This window comes from Erpetoichthys calabaricus, chromosome 1 (genome assembly GCF_900747795.2).
Source record: "Erpetoichthys calabaricus chromosome 1, fErpCal1.3, whole genome shotgun sequence".
Taxonomy (NCBI): domain Eukaryota; kingdom Metazoa; phylum Chordata; class Cladistia; order Polypteriformes; family Polypteridae; genus Erpetoichthys; species Erpetoichthys calabaricus.
This window is the reverse complement of record NC_041394.2, coordinates 242,931,830-242,957,840: the sequence shown is the minus strand read 5'-3', so window position 1 is coordinate 242,957,840 and position 26,011 is coordinate 242,931,830. Positions and strand designations below refer to the sequence as shown.

Sequence of the window (26,011 nt, the reverse complement as noted above, 5' to 3'; positions counted from 1 at the left end):
GATTAGTCTAGTTGAAGTCAAGGTCAAAGGAGCATGGACACTCTGCTGAGGAGTGCACCAATGTTGAACAATGATCCATAGCGTCATTTCTTTGGGCAGAGTGAGTGAAACCTGTTATAAGTCACCAAAAGATGTTGGCTTAGTATGGAGATGAAAACAGCATGACTCAATGAAAAGTTTACGAATGGGTAGAAAGGTTTAAAGCGGCCAAAACAATTGTAACCGATGAAGTTTGATCTGGTCGATCATCAACATCACACACGCATCAACATGGCTTATGCCATCATCAGAGTAGACCGATGGATTATGTTGTCCACTGTTGCTGCACATCTGGTTATCAGCTATGTGTCTGTACATGTTATAGTGCATGATGACTTTCAGTACTGTAAAGTTTGCACAAGCTGGGTACCCAAACGGCTTATGAATTAGAGGCAGGATGGAGATCTGCATCTCAAAAAGGCAAATCAGCACACATCAAGCTTCCATGCTGCTTTCGTTTTAGTCTACCTGAGGCTAGTTTTGCAGGGCCAAATGTGATCTTCAAATAATTTACACATCTATGGATAACCCACTCATGAGCTCAGTAGCACAAGTTAACTAAAGCTTAAGGATTAGTTTGTACATTATAATGAGCATTGTAGCAGTGGAGACAGACCAACACACATACATAGATCACCACAGCTACTTGGTTCTACATGTTCGAGAAGTTTCACTTTCTGTTACAACATCATGACTTCATTTTTTGATTATTGCATCACTATATGTCATTACAAAAGCAAACAGAGTTCAGATAAGCATTGTGGTCTACATACGTAGTACGTATAAAAATGCTGCAGCTACAGTATATTCTAGCATGGCATGTTTGCATTTCCAATTAGACAGTAATGTTGACTTTTTTAGTTACTTGCTGAGACATGGAGCTTCATCTGTGCTTGTAGTGACATCATTAGGCAGATTTGTTGATTCAAATGTTTTGAATACTGAAACCTGCATCTCCTGGGGCTCCTCGTTATCAGCTCTCTTAACAACAGTTCTTTTGATGGAGTGTGCCACACCATACATTTCAAATGCATTTTTTGCAGTTCATATTTTTATGAAGGTAATTGCCGATTCTTTCAAGCTTACATCAACTCCAACAGTATCGTCGCAACGATAGTGAACAAAAGAAAGCACATACATCACCTGCAACAACATATCGTTTACTTTTACCACATGTTCATTAATGTCTTCAAATGCCAATGCATAAACGGATGTTACAGAAATGTTATACACTTGCAACAGGTTATTTTTATTTGTAAAACATGAAATGAGCTCTGGGCACACAAGACACATTTTTATATGCTGAATTGAGTTCTTTATAAGACACTTTTCGGCTACAGATAGTTAATTGTAATCATAAGTTTGCTCTCCGTCAGACCAGGTTAATGAGAGTACTTTGCAGTTCAAAATCACTGACACCTTCTTGTGACACTCAGTAAATCATCTCATCTGTCATAGCTGATATGTCTGTCTCAACAAGACTGTCCAGAAAGTAATCACATGGTCAAAAAAAGCTGGACCACCAAGAATCTTTGTCTATCTATGTATCTATGAATTTCTTTTCTTCTTAAATTAATTAATAGCTCATGTGGTATAACTGGGAATAATGATTAGCACTGCTCCCTTACATTTCCAGAATCCTTGTTTCATCATCCTAACACACCCATATTATCGTACTTGGTCATGCTTAACAGGGCTGATTTGAGCGAGCCCCTGAAATAAAGTGGTGCCCCCTTCAAGGTTGGTTTCTACCTTTTGTCTGATGGTGTTAGGCCAGACTCTGGCACTCAGAGCACTGAGCTGGATTAAGGAGGTTCATAATCGAATTAAACATGTCATTTTGTAGGGTAGTTCCCTAGTGGGCTGTAGACACATTTGTTTGGGCTGTTAACACTATTCTCCAAGTTATTTGCAAAAAAATCTGTATTGGGAGTGAAAGTCTCCCTCTGAAAATAAAAGCTTCAGCTAAGTTGCCTGGGCCTCAATGGTGCTGTCATTTAGGCTTACAATACTGACTGATAATGAGACTAATAAAAGGAATCCTAATTGGATTTTCAAGTAGTTTATTAGGTTAAAAATTTATGCTGATGCATACAGTACATCTAGAGAATTGGAACATAAAATCATTTGGCCTGCTTTTATGGGGCTTTCACTCAGCAACTTCAAGTACTGAGAGAAGTGTATGTGGAATATTGTAATTATTGTAAACACTTTTGGTTTGTCATTTGTCAATCTAAAGATAACAACAATGATAAAAACTGTTATTTATATAGCACATTTCAAGCTATATTAGAAATGTACAAAAGCAGAAGCCCCAAATGAAATAAGACATACTAGCCAGTCGCTTAATCACGCCACTTTTTTAATGATTTTTAAGCACAGGGAAAAAAATGAACATTTGAAAAATCTGTAATTTAATAAACCACCAAGAAAAGTAACATTGCAACAATGCACGCTACGAACCAACATACAATCATCGTTCAGTACACACTGCCTGCTCATGTGCCTGGCCCCAACTCCTCACCTGAGTCGCTTTTATCTCTGCTACAGTCCACATGCACCTCTGAGCCACGTTGTCTTTTCATTGTTCTTTGCAGTTCTGGCTGCTTTTCCATATATAATCCACCAAGTCACCCGACCATGGTAGTAGCGAGGGGGGGTGTTTACAAAGGACAGGGACGTAATCAGTGCGAGCTTATGACCCGCACTTACTGGTAATTCCTCGTTCGTGGGGAACAATTGCAAGTCCCGGTCCCCATCACGAATGGGGTTCAACGGCTTACCCACGCCTATCGGCGCCGGGTAGACACACGTTGATCCATTCAGTGTAGCGCGCGTGCAGTACCGGACATCCAAGGGCATCACAGACCTGTTAATGTTCAATTTCACGTGGCCGAAAGACACTTGTCCCTCTAAGAAGTTGGACGCCGACCGCTTGGCGATCGCATAACTATTTAGCAGTAGGGAGTCTCATTCGTTTTCGGAATTAACCAGACAAATCGCTCCACCAACTAAGAACGGCCATGCACCACCACCCACAGAATCGAGAAAGAGCTATCAATCTGTCAAACCTCTCCGTGTCCGGGCCGGGTGAGGTTTCCCGTGTTGAGTCAAATTAAGCAAAATTTGTGTGAGGTGAGTTGTTGCGTCCGGGCACATGAGCAGGCACTGTGAATGCCTTGAGAGCGTGGGTGGATGCGTGCCAGGGAATAATGAGTATCTATATATCTTCTTAGATATAGAAAGCGTCTGATGCTGTGTTTGGTGAATTGTTGCAGTTTGTGAGTTAGCAGTTGTGATGGTTTTACACTCCAGTACATTGCGGTGAACGCTGGTAACAGTCAGGCGGGCGGGCAGGCGTTCTCGTCCCATGCTCATAGAGTTGGTGGGCGTGTCTCTGTATCGGTTCAGGTTGTTGGGCGGTGCTCTGTCGTTTGTATCCCATGGTTGGACGACTTGGTGGATTATATATATAAATGCAACTGAAACCGAAAAGAATAATGAAAAGTCAACGTGGCTCAGTGGTGCATGTGTACTGTAGCAAAGATGAAAGCGAGTTGGTGAGTTGTTGTGTCCGGGCATATGAGCAGGCATTGTGAATGCCTTGAGAGCGTGGGTGAATGCGTGCTCGAGTTGGTGGGCGTGAGTTGGTGGGCTGGGCTTTGTGAGTTGACTGACATGGCTATTTTTTTGCGTATCCCATGGTTGTCTTCCGGCAGTGTGAATGCTTCGAGAGACAGGGTGTCCTTGTTTGGTGAGTTATTGCAGTTTGTGAGTTAAAAGCTGCAATGGTTTCACATGTTTGGTGAGTTGTTGCAGTTTGTGAGTTAAAAGCTGCGATGGTTTTACACGCTGGTAACAGTCAGGTTTCAGGCGTTCTCGTCCCATGGTCTTAGAGTTGGTGGGCATGGCACTGTGTTGTCGGCAGGCGTGGCTCTGTGAGTTGTTGGCGTATCCCATCGTCTTAGCATTGGTGGGCGGGTCTCTGTGAGTTGGTGGGCGTGGCTATATCGTGCGTATCCCATGGTTGTCTTGCCTGTTCTGTCGGCTTAGTGAATTATATATATAGATAGAGAGTTAATAAAGACGTTCATCATGCAAATTGAAATAAGAAAATAAAACAAGTAAACACAAGGAAAATTAAAAGAAATAAAATCATATTAAAATTAGTTACTAAAAAAATAATGCAAGTACAATAAATACAAATTAAATTCTAAAGTAAAAAAGTGAAAAGAGTTTTGAGCTGTTTTATTTTTTCTAACTGGAAAAAGAAAGTGCTTCACAAATATAATTTTTTTCCACAATATCGGTGCATAAAAACAAAAAGCTTCTTCTCCACTTCTCTTGTGCTTCACTCATTGAATGCTCAGTAAGCCAGTTCTTGATGACCTTAAAGCTTGATTTGGGACACAGTGTATCAGCATTCAGTTGATCAGACAAAAAACTGAGCACCTCCAGGGTGTTTTCCTATAATTATTATAGGATGTAGAAAAAGGAATTTAAGAAAACCAAAATGAGTTCATATGTGTACAAATTCAGGCAGGAAAGGGCAGAATTTCACACAACCACTGTTCTTATCTGAGCAGGCCTTTGTATGGCATCCTCATCATTACCATTATATTATATCCCAGTATACATATACCCATAAGATCTTATTCCTAAATTTCATCCACATTTTCAATTTCTGGCCCCACTTTTTTTATAACAAGGTCACTATCACCTGAAGCCTTTTCTGGCATAATCCACTTTAAGGTAGGAAGCCTCTCAGAATGGGGTGCCAATCTATCCTTGGGTACACTATCCACATGTGCATACATTTCTACTTCACCTAACTAAATGGGCTGTGGAAACCTTAAACATTCAGTGTTTATTTTCTTAACATGGACACATTTTTGAAGTGCTACATTTTGTAAAAGCCTGAGCGTAGTGTTGTACAGTAGTGAGTGTAGCCAAGTAGACTTTTCAACATGGTCATCTTTGACTTGCTGTGTGACCTTAATCAAGTGACTTCAGCTGTGGCATCTTCAACTTTAAAAAGAAATGTTCATATTATTCGAACTGTACTTTAGTTGTGTAAATTGTATAATTTTTTGTCTAAATATATGCTTTAGAAAGTTGACAAATGAATTTCATCTGTTTGCATTTTTCTTTGGTAGTTGTTACTTTATTTGTATGTGAAACTGTTTCTTTTCCTACTATAACGTAATTGTTTTATGTAAAGCATTTTGTACAAGCTGTGAAAGTTATGGTGTAAAATTCACCAATTTATAATTGACTAGTTGGAAAACCTAAAAACATAAGCTGTGATGATAAATAGAGCAATTCAAAAAGAGCTGAACACTTTCAGTACTGAAATGCTTAGTTAACTAAAGTAAAGTGACATGTGAATGTTTGGTATGCTTCATATTGCAGAGATACCCTTCATTTTTTCCACATTTTGGCATTTTAGGAACGGAAGGAACGAATTGTATTTTTCATGTTGGCCATTGATGTTGATTAGCTTCAAAGAGTCTAGAATGAATTAGACTACAGGATTGACACATGCCATTTGACACGAGGGTTGATGTTGAGCATTTGTCAGATTAAAAAAAAACTGTGAAGAGTTCCTTTACAAATTGGTTTAGACTATATGTTCATATGATACCTAGATACTGAACAATACATTTCTGAAAGTGTTCAGTTCTGCATCTCCCTGTATATTGACAGAAACAGTAGGAGAAGGTGCAATAATGTGGGAGTGATTTAAGTGTTACAATCCACCTTAAAAAGACATTGAAAACAGTAATAAAGGTTTGAAAATCTGGATCAAAAAAATAATAAAGGTCTTTACAGACTTGAGTTGAATATGGAACTGAATAGGATAATCAAGATGGGGAATTTATAAGTAAGAAACAGGAAGAGGAGGAACGTTGTGGGACCAGGACCAAAAGTGATGCCATCAGGCTGCAATGTCTTGAGTGTGGAAGTGATTTTATTAGAAGGTGGGCTCTTCTGATGGTCTGTAGAGGGAAAAAAGGAGAAAGCATTATTGATTATTATGTTTCTTATAAATATCCATCTTTATGGCTATTTCTTATATGAGCTTGCTAACAATTTTTAGATTGCTTGAAGCATAACCTCTAAACCATCAAGCTAGTTCATTCTATGCATTAAATAAAGTTCAATGTATACTTTCATAGCGCATTTCACTCAGTACAGACTCAGTACAATGAAATTACAACCCATGCAAAACATAAACACATATCGGTAATTGCCCAAATAACATTAAAAACACAGTAACACAGAACAGATTTAATGATTAACAGAAACACAATACAACTATATTTATTTATAAATTAGATATGGCAAACAAACGAAAGGAAAGCAAAAAGTATGTATAACTTCGAAAACTAACTTAAAGTAAAATATTGCATTTACATTGATTTGTGGTTAACATAAGTGTTGCAAAGTAAAGTTTTTCATTATTATTTACTGCATTAGGCTATATTAATGTTTAGATAGCACTGAAATGAAGGTCAGCTGTTTTCAGTGATTTTTCTTACTTTTCCCAGAACTCTATGATTGTCTAATTGTCACTTTTAGTAGTACTGTACTTGTACAACAACTGCATTATTGCTATACATTTTGGTTTCTTATGCAGGCAATTAAAACAGTATTTTAGTTGATAGAACAGCCTTCCCTATTCAATTACATGTTAAACATTTTGCCACTGCATCATTGGTTTTAGAGGATTAGCAGAGAAATAATGGTTAGCGGTTCTATTTATGTGTGTCTCTGTTTGTGGGTATACTTTTTACCTGACAGAACAGCATTTATGGGCTACTGACAGTCACTAGGACACTAGTTAAATAGCCCTAAACTTAAATGAATTAATTTTTATTTTATTAATATTTAATTAATGGCCCTGAAGTAAAATGTAAAATTAATATTGTTTTATTTTTAAGCTTTTTACATGTTTAATTATTGTATTTTTGTAAATATGAATTAAAGTTAATTAGAATTACTATGTGTGGTCCAAAGATGTTTCTTTGTTAAACAAGATAAAGGCTGCCAGTGTACAATGTATTATTACTATATAGTTCTATTCTGCAATGATAGACACTGTGGACATCTTTAGTAAGGTGTCTTTTATAGTTTGTTTCACCAGAGAAACCACAGAATGAGTGTCCTAATTGTCTAAATGGTCAAATGCTACTGTGTTTAATAAGCCAAAGATACTGAACACAGAGTACTCCTAGGGAAACCTTGAAGAAAAATGTCTCATAATTGACCTGGTCAATAGAAAGTTTGGAAAAGTTGGAAATATTGTCTTAAGCTAGGCATGTCTCTGCCATTTTGGGTACATTAAGTATATTAAATACAGTATATACATTAAATATAAACATAATAGTTACAAAAGTCAGAATTATGAGTCATTGGTTGTTTCCTCCTGTTTGCTGCACCAAAAAGGAGTGAAATAAAAACTTGTTTTAAATCAGTGGCATATATAGTATAACATACAGTATTTTGTGAAATAGACTATGATGTTGCATGAATTGGATTCTGTTCCAATAGAACAGAATGGTGGATGAATGATAACAATATACAGTATATATATTTTTAACAGTTATCTTGTTTTGCTGAAGACAGGATGTAATGACAGGTACAGAAATAAACATGACTGAAAACTTGCTGGACATTCATCCATATTGGAATTTCCTATATAGGGTATATATAGGAAGTTATCGGAATGTGGGACTTGAATTCTTATGACCACAAGAACAGGCATGCATGGACGTAATCAGTTATTGTTTTTTTAACTCAGTATGTCAGAATACCAGCAAGAGGAGAAGTAAGTCTAAATTTATAATTTTTGTAATAATCAGGATAGAATTCCCACAGCAGAGGTAATCTACAAATTAGGATTCAGTGATCATAATATAGTTTCACAGTGAATTTCAAAGTGTATATACAAAAAAGACTTTTTAAACGTAATCTTAGTAAGGCAAATGTGATTTTGAACAAATGTGGAAAAGTTAAAAAAGTCACTCTACCATATACTGTACTTTAAGTATGCAGAGGGGCAAGAAACAGTTGCCTGTGACTAGTTCAATTGTATACAGTGTATAACATAAAATGAAAGACATATTGAGCCTGACACTCTAAAACATTGAGAAACTTAAGAGACATCTGCAGTGGTTGGGTAAGGAGCTATGAAAGAAATTGTAAAAAAGTACCTGTATGCCCTCAAAAATTAACTGTAGACCTTTTAAGGACATAAGAGAAATGGCTAAAAAGATATTAGGAAGGCTAAAAGGTAGATAGAGAGAAACGTTGCTGAAACATGAAGACATTATTTCAATAGTTTAGTAGTAAAAGAGCTGTAAAGGAAGAGATGAGGTGTATTAGAAGTAAACTGAAAAAGCATATGCCATTCGTATTTTCACATGTGAAGAACTTGATAACTGCCCAGTTGCTGGTATGTGGTGATTAGCTGTTAACAGAAGGAGAGAGAGAGAGATACATAATTTCTACTGGGATTAAGCAGGCTGAAATCAAATTTATAAAATAAAATTTATGTTAGAGTGCTTATAAACCATTAATACATATTTTTGGAGATTAAAGGCTGCTAGGGAAATCCCCAAGGATTGAAAGCTTGCAGATGCTGTTCCATAATATTGTACTGTTGGCACCAAGCACCACAATGGATGGATTCTCTGCTCTTTGCATGGCTCTTTGAGGTGGCTCAATATCTTTAAAAGGACTGCTCTCCTTTTGCCACACTAGTTGGAAATTCATGCAGCTTTGCAGGCTTGCCATTTATATAGGTACCCAAGCCACTGGTGATGCAATACCAACTCATGATTGGGTGACTCCTCCCTGGCTGATGTAACTTGTGAGCACAGTTACAATATGAATAGATGGTAGGACCAAACCTAGTAACTGTAAGTAAATAAGCTTTAAACATATTAAAAGTTAAATTAAGCAAAGCTAATATTACAAAAATATTTGAGCCAAAGGTAGCTCAGGTATAGTGAACAGTCAAAATGGTTTGAGATGGGGAGATCATATTTCACTAATAAGTTTGAATTCTATGATGAAACAGCAAAAAGCCTACATATGAATTATATTTCTGCATTTTACTTATTTGGCTGAAGCCTTTATCCGAGGCAACTTACAGCATTTATGAAACAATTGGTTACATTTCTTTTTGGTTTTCCAGTTGGAGCAGAGACAGGTCAAGTGACTTCCTCAGGGCCACACAGTGTCAGTAGCAGGATTTGAACCCACAACCTCAGGATTTGATGTCCAAAGCCTTAACCACTACACCAAGGTGCATATGAATTGTCTTGATTTTGAGAAAGATTCTGATAAGGTCCCCCATGACAGAAATTTGTGATCAGACTAAAATAAATGGCACACTGTGTACAAGGGTGCAAAATTTGCTTAAACACAATGTCTGCAGGAAGTTTGCTCTAAATTACCAAATGTTTGAAATGGTGTCCCTCAGGGATCAGTGCGTTGCTCAATGTGCTTTATAATTTATAGAAATATATGATAATGAAACTAATTAATAAGCTGGTTAAGCTTGATGATGCTAAACTATATGGAATAGCAAATGTACTAAAGTCAGCAGAATAATTCAGTTTTAAAAAGACATGTGGTCAGTAAATTTTAATGTGAGTTAGTATAAAGTGTTATAGGGAAGAAGTAAAAATATTAGATTTTAATGAACAATGGTGGATCTGCAACTTGAATGTAACCTTTTGAGAAGGAATTAGGAATCATAGTGGACTAATGGCTGCCCACATCTTGACAGTATACAGAAGCAATTAAAAAAGGCTTGGGGATTGGTATTATCTTCCTTGATGTTGAGGACAAATCAAAGGCAGTTACCCTTAATCTATTTAGAACCTTAGTGAGGCTTTCTCAGGAATATTGTGTCCAGCTATGACGTCTATATCACAATAAGGACATAGCAGCACTAGAAAAAGTTCATAGAAAAGACACTACAATGATTTCAGGACTGTGGGTTATGTGCTATGAGGAAAGATTGAATGAACTGAGTCTTTCCAGCTTGAGTAAATTGAGGCTTAAAGGATAAAGTATTCAAGTTTTCAGAACTATAGAAGAAATTAGCACAATGGATTCCAGATGTTATTTTACAATACATTATTCAACAAGACAACAGAGGCACACATGAAATCTGTCTAAGGTTAAATGTCACAGAAATGTTACAAAGTTTTTCTTCATTCTGAGAACCATAGATAATATAAATTAATTATCTAGTAGGTTTGTGGTATTCAGAAATTTAGTTAAAGAATGGGTATTGACAATCTGTGTTGAGCTGAATGACTTGTTCTCATCAAAATTGTTCTTGTGTTCTTTTGTTATGTTCGTATGTGTATTGAAAGCACTCTTATGGCATCCTCCTAAATGTGATGACATCTAACCTGCTCTGTGTTTGTCATGCATGTGCTGATGTCACACAACTTGAAAAACTCATGTCAATTGACTTTTTATGTAATAAATACCGGTAGTTGATTTTCTTAAAATATGAAAATTTCTCTACTCCAAACCTCTTGAATTTTCAAGAAATTCAAACAAATGACTTTGGAATTAAATGAGGCCCCATTCTGTTCACAAATAGGTTATTTTAAGTTTGGCTTAAGATGAGTAGCCGGCATCACCTTAATGTTTGCTAGCATGTAAAAGAAAAGGTTTGAACGCTTGTCACGTAAAAATCAAAGAATTTGTACACAGTAAATGTAATTAAGAATTGGTCAAATCAACAAAAAGAGCACAAAAAGTGAAAAATGAAAAACCAGGACAGGTGCGTTCTTCACATTTATTTGTTCAATACAGGTTAAAAGATGGGAACAGCATGTTTTATTCTTTATCTATTAAAAAAAAAAATCAAATACCTTTTGATCATCTTTGTATCTCTATACCCTACCGAAACAGCAAAAATAGTAAAATTACCTTTTACTTTATGCATAAAATGCAAAAAAAAAAAATTAAAAATTAAAAGATAATGCTTAAGAATTTCAATTATCTTTCCTTTACATCAAATCAGCTATTATTTTCCAGGCAATAACCACTTCCTTTTGAAACATTATATAACCAAAAATTAGACAGAATTCCACATTAAAGGATTGCACGTAAAACGTAAACATTTTAAACTAGAAACCATTTCTTCCTTTTTCATAAGTGAAATTGATTAGAAAGAATTTTTTGTTTTTTTCACCAGCTAAACTGACCTGGTTGTGGGCACTCAGCTTTCTGCAGTGTCATGGACAAACAACTCTATCAGCATTTTTTTTTTGCAGTCAAAGAAACATGGTAAAAAGTAGACAGATAAAATCTAGCGTGATTTAGACTGTGTTATATATGAGTCGATATAATCAACAGTAAGTTAATTAAAAATCATTTTGCCCACTTCTCTCTGCTCAGCTCAGCTGAGGTCAGTGCAAGAGGAGATGGACAGCCTGGAGGAGGAGAAGAACAGTGAACTGGCAGAGGCGCAGCAGGAGCTGCGGACTGCTCAAGAGGAGGTGCTGGTGTTGCAGCAGGCAGCCGAGGAAGCGGCAGCAGAGCGAGAAAATGACATTGCCAGCCTGCAGGAGGAGCTCTGCCGACTCCGTGCAGAGCTGCAACGCCTCCACGCTACTCGACAAGAGTATGAATTAGAGATCACCAGTCTGCGTGCAGAGATTCGTATGAAGAGCCAGGGAAGTGGGCAAAACAAAGACAATGGGAATCCCCTACAAGGTGAGCAGGCAATGCATTCATAAAATCTCTAAATTGAAACAGAGAGTGGGCAAGAGTTATTTGAAAATATATTGCTGTGCCTTGGTGCCTGCAATCTATATAAAATAATAAAACTAAAATATTGTGCAGAAGCATTATAAAAGCTGCTGTTTCACCGTTCATCTCTTTTAGATCCATCGTAGTATTGCCAACCTAATCATATCGTAAAGAAGAATATTAAGAGAGACTATATAATCTAACTAATATGCTAATCTAATTGCTACTTATGCAGTTTTCAGAAAATTACTTTGTAAACATCATGAGTCTTTTTTAAATGTGGCATGCTAAAACTGTTTACAGTCACTTTAAGTTTAATTGCTTTATATATTTGTACTTTGTGTTATGCTGCCCCATTTGAGGTTATGATGACTATGTTTCATGTGATTGTTATAATGACCACATTTCCTGTGATGTTATGTGATGTTGTGTGAAGTCTTTTCTTACTTTCTGCTAATTATTTTTTCCTTAAAAACATCTTGTTCTTGTTCTGATCATACCAAGATTTACCTGATGTGTCAGGAAATGGTTTCGATTTTTCACATTATCAGTTAGGCCTGAGCAATGCAGCATACCATTTTCGAACTGAACTGGCATTTACTTGCCTCTAAATCTTACTTCGTCAATCCTGTTGGAAACCGAGTACATCATTGGTGTTTGTTTTTCCATGCTTGATTTTTTTGCCATTGGCAGTGTAAATGAATTGTGTAATCATCATGTTCTTCTACATGCAAGTTTCCTAATGAGTGGTAATTCCCTTTTTCTTGCTATGCAGAGCAGCTGCAAAGTAAGATATTCTGATTTCATCAACGAACTTCTCAAGTACAGCAAAGCCTAACACATTGGTAGTGGAAAGAATTTAACCTTGATTGCCAACAGGCGATGTTTTATTTTCTTTGTAATTTGTCACAACTTAAAATCTGCTGTTGTCTTGTTAGAAGCACTGCTTTACATGCCCTTCTTTGCAAATCAATTAAGTAATGCTTTTAGCAATTACATTCCTACTTTAGTGATGTAAGAGACCGCACATCATCAGCTTGGAATTCATTGTACTCTAATTACTCATTCAGTCTTTAAAGCAAAACACAAATGGAGAACTAATTATTTTGTTGAATTGAGATACACAGAAGATCCCAAGAAGGGACCTGTTCAAGGGAACACTTCATCTGCCATATGTACAACATGCCTTCTGGGATATTTAATTTTACACAGAATCCCATGTGGATGTTTAGGGGTTCTTTCTGCAATTCTGCAGAACATAATGTCTGGAAACGATTGAGGCATGCGGTTAATGTAGTATGGGCAGAGGCCTAGTGGGTTGAAGATTAGAAGAAATTTATATGAGACCATGGCATTTAATAGTTGGAGAGAAACTCTTCAGATTTTTACATCTGAAGTGTTTTGATTGATTGATTTTTTGGAAGTTATGACTCCCATTCTGCCACCGGTGAGGTAGATAAATCATATAAATTCTCTTATTATCCATGTTTGTTCTACCTTATCTATTTTTAGAAGTCTTTCCAAAATTATCCTCTTTTGGTACCGACAGTAGCTAAAAGCATGCCAAATTTCCTCATATGCATCCAGTCTTTTGTTGGCTACAAAATAAGTTTTTGGTGGCAACAACTCTTATTACATAACTTGGTAACAGACAGAGTTAACTTTTACCAATTTACCAATGATTTTTTAAAGAGAACCATGTCATACCAATATTGGTATTGATGCTAATCTTTATGGCCTTTAAACCAGATTTGTTTCTGTTATATATCAGCCCAAATATATAATTTCCAACCCACTTTGTTCCGTTACAGGCTTACAAGGATCCAGTGTATATCCCAAAAGAATCAGGCACAAGGCAAGAAGCAACCCTTCCTGTTACTTCAGTAAATTGCAGAGCGCATTAATGATAAGGGACAATGTCCTATGGGATTATTGTGATCTTACAGATAGGTGGGAGATTTAGAACATTTTGCCAAACAATAGTCTAAAGACACGTGTAGAGGTGAGAAGCCAGAAAGACAGATGAATACTGAGCGATCAAAACAACAACGGGGAAAATGAGAGAACTAAATCAAAAAGCAAAAGCAGAGTCAATAAACCTAAAGAACCGATCGCCATCTAACTGCCCAATTTTCACACTGAATTCGTCATTAATTAATGAACAAAAGTTTGTTTTTATCCAGCAAGGGATGTTATTAGTGGTGATGCCATATTTAATCCAGAGCTAATTGGTCTGACATGCGATCACAAGAAAATTCCAGCAATTGGGAAGCGCAAAGCACTGAGACAGAAATGAATGATGTGATGCACAGTTCGCCATTCCATGTGTTTCATGATCACGTGACATAAATGCCGAAAAAGTAAAAAGACAAAAGTAAATTAAGAAAAAAAAAACACAAACCATAACAATTCATCATAGATCACATTCTCCTTAATACCAATTGATCTAATACATACAATGTAAGGATACTGACGGAAAAGAGAATAATGTAAATGAACCACAGTTCGTCACTTACCAGAAATTAAATCTCAGAGCCTTGAGATGTGAGGGTGAAACACTAACCACTATGCCACAGTGCCAGTCCAACCTTTTATTCAAGAAGGCAAAAAGCACAGTATTGAAAGTACAGTGGTGACATGTGGCATGGTTGGACATGCAAGTAAGAATTTTCCTGCACTCTGTACATGTCGCAATACTACTTCCAGACCAAGTGATTCTATGACCTAGAAGTAAACTTATGTTGACTGACAGGATTTAGGAAAGATAGCTCTTTAAGGTAAGGAAGACAGAAGGTTTGAAGTAAGGTTGTTATACTCACTAATCATGGTGCCAGAGAGTGGCAATAGGTTGCATGTTGATTAGTAGGTGCAAGCAAAAATTTCCCTTCATTTTGAATGTGTGAAAATAAAAATCATGTAAACTTATAAACCTGTACTACTATTGGTACTACTATTAATACTACAAAACAGGCTAGACAGTATGCTATCTTCATGGATTATATGTGCTTGGAAAAGGAAAATCAGACAAGAAAATCACTTGCATTCGGATATTTGTATTGATTAGTTAACTAAAAAAAATGATTCCACACAATGGGAATTTTTCCACAACCTTAAGTACCTAACATTTCTAGCAGGGAGCATTAGCTACCCAAATAGATCAGGTTTAGTGCCGGTAAATGGACTGTGAAAAAGAAGTTCCACTTAAAGTACTGCAGCAAATTGTAATGGTGACAAAATAACCGCAGCAATAATAAGAGCAATCATGGCCCATTCATCCATCCATTCATCCATCCATTTCAAACCTGCTTATCCCGAGCATGGTCGCAGACCAAATAATAATTTTATATTTAACTTGTATCACAGAATTGCTCCACATACAGCCCACATTAGGCTGTGCCTGGAGACCCAAAATGATTGTTGCCACGATGAATGGTGTTGTAGTTGTTAGGCCGCTCTCTCTCTCTCTCTCTCTCTCTCTCTCTCTCTCTCTCTCTCTCTCTCTCTCTCTCTCTCTCTCCCTCTCTCTATAGCTCAGATGCTCTTGGTGCTCCAGCTGTTATCTCTCCCAGGTGCTGTGCAGAGAGGTTTGGAGGGTGGAAGGTAAAAGGAAGGCCACAATTCAAAATCCCAGGATTGAGCAGGTCAGCGTTTGTGGTCCAGGGTCCAGCATGTGTTAGGTTATCAAATTCCAGGGTGTGGTTTTGTTTTGTTCAATAAACCACTCAGTGTTTAACTAGGAGCTTGGTCATAAATAACTTGGAACAAAGAACTTTTTCAGTGTTTCCCCTTATAGATCTCATGGCATTAGTTTCTCACAAACACATACTGCATAATAATGAAAGCAAAAGCAAGAATGGGTAATAAAAAAGTATAAGCAAGCAATTTAATAATAATAAGAAGAAAGAAGATATATATTTTATATATAAAAGAAAGAATAATGTTTCAGAATATATGAGTGCAAAGCTTATTGAAAACCCAGACCAGAGTGACACCCCTACTCCCTACACCTGACTTCCTAGAATAGAAAGTAGGAAATGTATCATCTAAGTTTATGAAGCTTATGCCTGTGTTAGAAGGCAACATGCTAATACTACGTTAATTGGTTATTCTAGATTGGCCTGAATTGATTGTAAATGTGCGCATGAGTTTGCCCTGTGATGGCTGTTTTCTGCCCTATGTCAAGTGTTGCCTTGGTAAGCTCTATCTTTGAATTAGATTAAGTGTGTTTGAGTAATAATATGTTACTTTTTCTTCTTCCTCTTCATCTTTTCCCACTTCTTTATGGGGTTGATGTGCTTGGTCAGCCTTGTGCAATGCAGCTCAATCCTGCACCTCCACCTCAGTCAAACTCTTTTGCTTCAGATCTTCTTTTACTTTATCCAGTATGCTACTGTATGTCTATTTTTCAGCCATTGTGCATTAATCCAGGTAATTGGCAATATTTTGTACTATTTGTGTAACGTTATAATGCAAAAATACTTTAGAAAAGTCTTTTGGTAAATATAAATGGCAATCTAAAGTATGAAATAAGTTAAAATCACATTTAATTTGCTATAGATGATTGTATCTTCAAACTCCCAACACTGACAAGGCAAAAGGTATTTTTCATCTTGAAGTCAATTTTGTTGTCCTTTTAATGTAGAATAACTGCACCTTCAATGATGCAATCAAAAGTTAGGCTTTTTCATATTTTGGAACTGTCTCTCTGTTTGTTTTATAATTACTGGGTGCTCTTTAAAGCACAATGGATGCCACACTAGAGAAGTGGTTAACTCCATTCCCTTATACTTCTAGAGTCTAAAATTTCACACCCTGCCCAGTTAAATATCCATCTGCTGTTGCACATACTTGAAGTGTCTGTGTGGGTTGCCCTTTTCCTTTTCTCTCACATCCCAAGCACATAAGTGTTAGTGTAACTAATGAGTTTAAATTGGCTCCAAGTAGACTCTGTGCCTATGGGGATAAGCTCTGGCTCTGCAACTTTCAACTGGATTATGTGGGTTTGATAACAGATTATGATAATAGACAGAAATGGAGATTTACAGAGGTCAGTTTTCTGAAAAACAAGTTCCCTGCTGTCAGACTTATTCAAAACAATGTATAGGAGGCAAATTTATTAATCTACTTTAGCCTCAAAAGTGCAGACGTCCATCTAACTTACATCGACCTGCTCTCTGCCTCATTATCTTTTTTTGTAGTTGCTTTCAGATAACTAACTGAATTCCTACTAGGTTTCACTATTCATTACAGTGTTGGTACTAGAAGGCTGCCTAGCAAAACCCATTATTTTTCTATATATTCAAGAATAATTTTAAAGTTTATATTTAAAAAAAGGAAAAGCCAGGTTAAAAAAGACAGACCCCCTCAGATCTTGCTCAAATTCTTCTCCTTAACAGCCCTACTACGGGTACAGTTTACTCTGTGCGAAAGGTGTGAAATACTTCTCTCATAGCTGAAATGTTTTAAAAAGTTTTGTGACTGAGAAAACCAACATGAACTATCTAGGAATGTTGTTAGACACAGTTTACAGGTGTATAATTGCCATATCCCTAAGGAAAGAGAAGAACAGGCTGAAACACAGCCAGGTTTCTTAAATATCCCCCAGTAGCCCTAGACTGGTCCACAAGAAGAGGCATGGTAAACCATTACACCAGCTTATAAACAACTTTGTGTGGCTCATTCGAATAATGCTTATTGATACTGCCTCTTAGCTATGAAGTCTAAAAGTGTCAATGTTTGTCCATGAGCATGTAAGCGTACACTAAGGGGAAAAGATATATTCATCCATATTCTGTCTGCTTAACTAGTCACTCGATTTGATGGATGTGTTCCCAAATACAGGTGAGCTCCTGCTGTAGTCCTTTGGTCAATTCTGAATAATACGACAGTCACATATATACAAAACTAACTTACTAAAATAATTGTGTGGTTTAATAGGGCTTAAAACCAGTTGGAGTGAATCTTGGGATGCCCATTTGACCCATGATACATCACACTATGTTGATATAGTACAAACGTTTACTTGGAATGACACCTTTATCCAACGCAACTTACAACATTCATGATACAACTGGTTACATGTCTTTTGTTTTTTCCAATTGGAGCGTAGGCAGGTCAAGTGACTTGATCATGGTAGCACAGTGTCAGTAGCAGGATTTGAACCCCTTAACCACTATACCACACTGCCGATAGATAGATAGATAGATAGATAGATAGATAGATAGATAGATAGATAGATAGATAGATAGATAGATAGATAGATAGATAGATAGATAGATAGATATCTTAACTGCATTGCTTAATACAAAAAATAAAGCACTCACAAATGTGTCTGTAATGTGTTTTCTTATATAACCATGCTTTTTACTTGCATTATTTATCGCCTTTTCAAATAGCCTGTATCTTTTTATGACATTCTAAACTATAAGCTCTGTCATTTATTTTCTGTATGAAAAGCAAAGAAGTGTGTCATTGCCTTTGTGCTAGGATGTATAAACTCCTAATTATTTTGAAACCCACTCATGAACACTCTTTACTTAAACACAGCTTATAGCTCATACCTTTGTCAATTTCACTCAGACTTTTATTTGTAGATGTATTAAAAATGACAGTGCACTTGACATATTTAAAACAAGTGCCTGTAAGTGAGGCTGGTCAAAAACATTTTGAATCAAAAAAACGTTTCATCTTGTAAAAATGGGATGATTAAGACAACATTGGTCAGCACTGATGAAGACTTTTGAGTTATGTTTTGCCTTGGCACCTGTTCTGACATCTCAACCTTTATTTGTCATTAGAATCTAAAGAAAACAATTGTTTTTAAAATGGTAATGAAGATATAACACGAACAAGCAAATATGATAGTTCTTGAGCTATAAAGGGTGAAAAAAACACTGATGATAAAGAAAGAAGTCAGTATATCTTTTACAGGTTTTTTTTGGTACATTTATATCTGGTTTGGGCACATTGGTGCTTTGCACCTTCAGAGACATGGAAATGGGAGGCCCGGACAGATATTTTTCTTTGCCTTAAAGTTAGGGTTAGAGGTAGGGTTTCTACATTTCTGATGTAGAAAAATTATTCTAGAGCTGTTATTCACGTGACACATTACTTGCTGCTATTTCCTCATAGCTCTAGTCATAGTTTGAATCCCAGCCGCCACAGGCTATGAAGACATTTTATCTGTGTGTGCATGGGCAATTTTTGTGGGTACTTTTATTTTCTCACACACAAGAAAGCCTTATGGGTACAGTTCCATTCTACATTGGCCCAGCATAAGTACTTGGACAAGATCTAGAATGTGCCTTATTTTGTGATAAAATGATAACCTGTTCAAGGCTGGTTTTATTCCTGTGATTAGGACTGTTGGGATAGGTTCTAAACCCTGATGACTCTCTCATTTTCTTAACCGCTTTTTCTGGTGGGGGTCATGGTGGCAGCAGATCAAGCAGGTCATCTTAGAGTTCTCTGTCTCCAGCTACAGATTTCAGCTCTTCCTGGAAAACTTCCAGGCATTCACAAGCTATCCAAGAAATCCAATCCCTTCAGTTTGTCCTGAGTCTGCCACATATGTGTCTGGAGCAGGTCCAGGGGGGAACCACCCCGGGAGGCATCCTTATAACATGAACAAACCACTCCAACTGGCTTCTTTTGATCTGGAGGAACAGTGACTCTGCTCTGAGACTCTTCTGAATCACTGAGCTTCTCACCCTATCACAGAGTGTCAGCCAAGCCATCCTGTGAAGAAACCTTATTTCAGGACCTTGGCAAAGGAGACTGGCTTTGGGTACTTGGCTCTAAATTTTAATAACTCTGTAAAGGAAAATCTTTTTCAGGAAATGGGCGAACAGCTTGTTCTCAGTCTGAGTGGAGTTTTCATTTTTTCCTTTTGTTTGTTTCAATTTATTCCAACATAAGTGTGGTGTGTGGAAATACTTTGTAAAAGGAAAAAAAAGAAGCTCCACAAAAATGAAGTTTTGGGGCCCGTTCCCATTTATTGTCCAATGGACAAAACTAAAGCAAAGAAAATGGTTGCAGTGATCAAAAATACTTGTTATTTGTAACAATTGACAGTTTACATGAAACAAAATGGCATTTATATACGGTATTAAAATGGAGGACATCAGTGGTGGCCGGAAGTGATGTCATAAATGTTGCCGGAAGCAGTGTCTTAGTGGCCATTTTGGAACCCTGAATTGAAGTGTCTACTTTTCTTTGGTTTTCCTGTTGGGAGATTTGGGTAAGTACCACGTGACAACTCCCTGTCTCATGATGTTTCACTCACCTTTGGGCTTTTTGACTGCTTCCTAAGCACATGTGTGTGACATGACCCCCACCCCTCAGCCCACACTCATCAGGTTGGGCGACCTGCACCGAGAGGTCGTGGGCACGGGAGAGAGCATCCGCATTGGTCTGCAAAGAACCTTTACGATAAACAACACTAAAACGATAAAGTTGAAGGTCCAAAAATCACCTAGTGACACGGGGATTAGACTCCCGGTGAAGGGACATCCACTGTAGGGCAGCATGGTCCGTCACCAGTGTAAATTCCCGCCCCAATAGGTAGTATTTTAACTACATGATAGCCCATTTGATCACCACGGCTTCTCCATCCACCACGGCATACCTGGTCTCCCGGTCCAGCAATTTCCAGCTGAGGTACTTAATGGGGTGTCCAGCACCATCGATGCATTGGCTCCAACACGGCACCTAATCTTGTGTCCAATGCATCGATCTGGAGTATGAAAGGAAAATAAAAATCAGGAGATTTCAAAACAGGTGCTGACGTAAGGGCCAATTTTAAGTCACTGAATGCAGTATCAGCCTGATCATCCCATACCACTTTGAAGGGTGCTCGTTTCTTTGTCATGTTAGATAAGGGTGAAGCAATTTCAGAGAAACGAGGTACAAAACAGTGATGTAGCCCGCTAAACCCAGAAATGCTTGAACTTGCCTCTTAGTTACCAGATGGGGCTAATTTATGATGGCATCAATTTTGGAGCATTATGGTTTAACAGTGCTCCCACCCACCAAATAGCCCAAATATTTGGCTTCCTTTAATCCAAAGAAACATTTTTTAGGATTAATGCGAAAGTCCGGCACGTGCTAGTGTGGAGAGCACAGTTTTGACCTGCCATACATGTTCCTCCCATGTGCCGGAATAAATGACAACATCTAGATAGGCGGCACTAAATGAATTGTGGGGCCATAGCAGTGTATCTACCAGACGTTGGAAGGTTGCTGGTGCCCCGTGCAAGCCAAAAGGGAGAACAGTGTATTGCCAATGTCCACTTGGAGTACTAAAAGCATTTTTTTCTTTAGCGGAGGCCGTTAAAGGAATTTGGCAATACCCTTTAGTCATATCGAGTGTAGTTAGGAATTGAGCGTTACCAAGCCGATCGAGTAGATCATCCACTCATGGCATGGGATACGCATCAAATTTAGAGACCTGATTAAGTCGTCGGAAGTCATTGCAAAACCTCCATGACCCATCAGGGTTAGGAACTAAGACAATTGGACTAGACCAGGGGCTATAACTTTCTTCAATTACCCCTAATACTAGCATTCGTCTAATTTCCAACTCTACTTCCTCCTTCTTTGCTTCTGGGAGCCTATAGGGTCTTTCTCTGACAATTACCCCCGGGTCAGTGATGATGTCATGTTCAATCAGTGCAGTCCGTCCAGGTAACTCATTCACTACTTCAGGTATTGACAGGATAGCCATCTCTAGGTCCTGTTTTTGTTCCGGGGTTAAATCAGGTCCGAAATTAAGACAAGACTTTGACACGAAAAGGGAGTCAGGCTGGCCGGAGAAGGGATCAATTTCCCTATCCTTCCACGGCTTCAGCAAATTAATATGATATACTCGCTCACTCGGTTGACGATTTGGTTGTTTTACCAAATAATCTACAAATCATTTTCTTTCCTTAGTTTCATAAAGGCCTTGCCAATGTGCCAATAATTTGGAATGGGAGCTATGAATGAGCACCATTACATGATCAACTGGGATAAATTCCTGAATGGTTGCATTTCTATTGTAATAACAAGACTGCGCTGCTTGAGCTTTTTCTAAATTTTTTTTTAGTACTGGTCTAATTTTTTCCAATCTATCACGTAATTGAGCAATATATTCATGTATATTTGAGGTAGGAAGGACCTCCTCTTCCCAACCTTCTTTTAACATATCCAGTAGGCCACAGGGTTGTCTTCCATACAGTAATTCAAATGGAGAAAAACCTGTAGAGGCCTGTGGGACTTCCCGATAGGCAAACAATACGAGGGGAAGTAACTGATCCCAGTTTCTCCCATCCTCGTTAACTACTTTTCGTAACATCTGTTTTAACATTTGATTAAATCATTCTACCAACCCGTCTGTCTGTGGATGACAGACTGATGTTTTCAGATGTTTTATCTTGAGTAATTTAGCCACCTCCCTGATCGTCTCCGAACTGAAGGGAGACACAAGAGAATATCCCTACTAATTCCTGTGCAATATTTTTAGAAGTAGCTGAGCGCTGGGGAACACCTTCTGGAAACTGAGTGGCATAATCTACTAGAACTAAAATATATTTATAGCCTCTCAACGAGGGTTCTAATGGTCCTACGAGGTTGATACCGACTCGTTCAAAGGGTATATCAATAAGGGGAAGAGGGACAAGAGGCGCACAGTCCCTCCTAGGAATCTGACGAAGTTGGCATTCGGGACAAGAAGCGCAAAATCGTCAGACCGCCTCATTTATCCCTGGACAATAAAATCGGAGCTTAATTCTCTCTAGTGTTTTTTCAGAGCCTAAATGGGCTCCCAGAAGGTGGGCATGCACTAGTTCACATACTTGTCGCCGATAAGTATGTGGTACTAGAAGCAATGTCCTCACTTCACCCCTGTGTTCTGCCACTCGATACAAGAGTTCATTTTGTATTACAAAGAAAGGCATCGGTGGCATGGGATCTAGGGACATATGACCCTCTGTTGACACTATTGCATTCCTTGCAAACTTTAAGGAATCATCGTTCCATTGTCTCTTTTAAAGGAGGATGGGGTAATTAAAAATTGGGCCAATAAATTTTGAATAGGGTCTCGGGTGAATGGCATGCCAGCAAAAACCATGGACATGAGTCATAAGGAGAAACTTGCATGTATTTTGTACTGCTGTGATATGTTAATCCTCTTCTCAATGCTGCACTATAGAAAATAGTTACTTGAAATGAATGGTTGTGTTAATCATATTTTAAAGATCTGTCTATGTCAGAGTTTCCCAACCCGTGATCTGCCCCCATCCTCTCTAAACCACAGTCACACTCAATTCACAGTGGCAGCATTACAGGTGAATCGCAGCCAACTCTGGAGGAAACCCCAAAGAGTGGCGCAATGACTGTGCTCGATTCACAGAGACAACATCATAGGTGGATCTTAGCTAATCCTGGATGACCACCCCATTCTCTCCTGCTCAGATGATCTTGCTAAACTCACGGAGGGAAGGGTGGGCATTGTAAATTCACTACCATGTGAAAAAGTGGGTTCAGTCACCATAAAGGTTGGGAAAAACTGGTCTAGGTGATAAGTCTGATTGGCTTTTCCACACTTTTTTTAATCCTGGCTGGGCTGCCTTCCTTGATGGCCTCCCTTAATTCCAGTTGACTCCCATTTACCAAAGACAAGGTTCAATGCTAAATCAGAATTGCTCCAGCTTGAGTGACTATTTGTGTGAGGATTTGTAGGTCCTGTGATAGACTAGCATCCTAATCTGGTTTATGTTCTGCCTTCTATTACAGTGACCATGTGCTGGATAAAGCAGGTTTACAAAATAGAAGAATGGCTGAATGGAAATGCCATATTGTACATCTTTACATTAAGACATGAAAAATTGCAACATTCATATACAAGTATTACCAGCAAGTCATTAACATATGATAATTCTTAGAGTTTAAAATACTGCTTACATAGATTGCAGACATATTAAAATTATCCATTTATAGTATAGGATATTCTTTTTCTTTTACTGTAAATAAGAAAATATCTTAAAAAACTTAACAGGAAATTCAGAAAATGTTTAAGTTCACATATATTCTTTGTTTTGAACCTTGACATATTCCATTATAGGAAAGAGCTAATGTCTCCAGATAAATGTACTGTATGCCGAAACTCCAGCTAATTATAAAACACAATGCAATATGTTATACCTCTTTCCCTGCTTTCCATTTCATTACTTGCTTTTAAAGTATAGCAAAAAAATACTTTAAGCAAGTTTACCAAGACACATGAAGAGAGTCATACTTCAGTTTCACTATTGCAGTGTCACTCCAGATGAATATACAGTACATGAAGTACAGTCGGTACCTCTTAGAGCAATAAGCAACAAGCAATCAGGATAAGTAAGATCTGTATTTCACCATCTTTGACTTTAAATAAAAATGCACACAGATGGTGTTACTACAAAAGCCAGCAAAGTCTCAGAAATCAAAAATCTTCCAATGCAAATTCAACACTTTGGTTAGGAAACACAAATTCCGAAGTGCAGGCACAAAAAAAAAAACACTTTTAATGAACTGCTAAATGTACCAGCTGTCTCAAGCTCCAAAATGATAATTTCCAAATATATCACCATGAGTTTGGGCCACTGAGAAAAAATATATGCCTTTTAACCATAAGCGATACAGCTACATATAGCGTGATCAATTAAGGCCATACCTACAATAATAAATAATGTATGAATTGCTGTCCTGTTTAATAAGATAATCAGTATAATGAATCATGAACAGCAACCTAGACATGTTTCCATCTTCAAGAAGAAAAAGCACACAGTCCATATATAGAGAGCTGTCAATGTGATAAATGCTGCTTCCTCATCGATGCTGCATCCTGGGCACAAATCCCTGGTTTTGATCTATTGACAATTTGAATATTCTCACCACATCTGTGTAACATTTTCCTATGGGTACTGTGGGGTTTTCTTCCATATTCCAAAAGATGAATGTGTTAAGTAAATTGGGGATACTAAAATGGCCCTAGAGTATATACAGTAGTACATGTGTGTGCCCTGCTGTGGATTGGAGCTCTGTCCAGGGCTGTTTGGTACCTTGAACCAAGTAGGCTGCAGCCCCCCGCCCCCCTACCTGTGATTATGATCTGAACTGAGTGAGTTTAAGAATGCATGTATTTCTTTTTTTTTTCTTACAAGAAGTTCAGAAAATAGAAGAGAAATTATCAAATACACACTACTCACAGTCACAGTAAGGCATAGCTGTTGTTTATCCTTATTGTCCAACTGATGCAGTTATGGTCACCTGATGATGAATTAGGACAGTATGAAACTACTTATAAAGTCACTGAGTGGTCATTTTAAATGTGTGTTTTGACTTTATTAAGGAGACTACTAAAAATTAAATCTAATGCCAAAGCCAGACATTATATTTTAATGTAAACTTAAATTGTTTTTACATGCGTGATAAAATATTAACTTTCAATGAATGCTGGATTTCAATGTTGTTTTCAGATTCATCTTTCAATATGTTGTGCTGTAGTTTTTCACTATTTGAACATAAATATAGTGCTAATCTGACATGTTGCACACTACACCTAAATGTGTTTCTCCTTTGGTTAAATTTAATTAATTATCCAGATATAAGAATTGTTCTGAAATATCACACAAAGTGGTGTCTAGTGTCCAATGTGGCTTAAGCTAATTAATTTGAAGATAATGGCTTAATTAGAACATTATTTAATGTAATGTATAACTGGGTGAAATGTACAGCAACATTCAATAAAGCTACGTTCTAATGAATTCTACAAAACGTTACTATTTTAAACTAAAAGAAACATTTGGAAACGTAAACTTAAAACATGGACAAAAAAGTAAAGTAGCGACTGGTGAGGTCTCTGCTTTAAACATAATACATTGTCAGAATTTTGAGAATTTTTTATCTTAGTTGCATTCATTGCAGCATTTGTTTTACAGATCCTCATTGTATTGTTCCCCTTTTCAAACTTGTAGTGCTGGTTGTGAGCACCATTTTAATACAAAGCATGTGACAAACAGAGCTTATTGATCTAAATTTTGCTGAATAAGCTGTCCATTATCCAGTTGTATGTTCAAAACCTGCAAAACACATGTAATTTGTGCTAAAATATTATTAACAATTACTTCTGGAAAAAATGGTGTACATCATAAACAAGAAAACGCTTTCC

The 26,011-nt window shown here is 37.4% G+C and overlaps 1 protein-coding gene across 8 annotated transcripts in view; it reads left to right on the top strand.

The window, feature by feature from the left end:
• Positions 1–26,011, top strand: part of LOC114660491 (coiled-coil domain-containing protein 136) — a 224,678-nt gene that overhangs the window by 135,398 nt on the left and 63,269 nt on the right. For 7 of the 8 annotated variants that reach the window (XR_007935690.1, XM_028813245.2, XM_028813238.2 and 4 more), the window contains exon 4: positions 11,473–11,790. The exons of the other annotated variant lie outside the window; for it this stretch is intronic. Coding sequence is in view for 6 of the 7 variants with exons in the window: in XM_028813245.2 (XP_028669078.1) it covers positions 11,473–11,790 (318 nt within the window). In the remaining variant the exon portion in view is untranslated. The remainder of the gene's footprint in view (positions 1–11,472; positions 11,791–26,011) is intronic. 8 annotated transcript variants of the gene reach the window in all.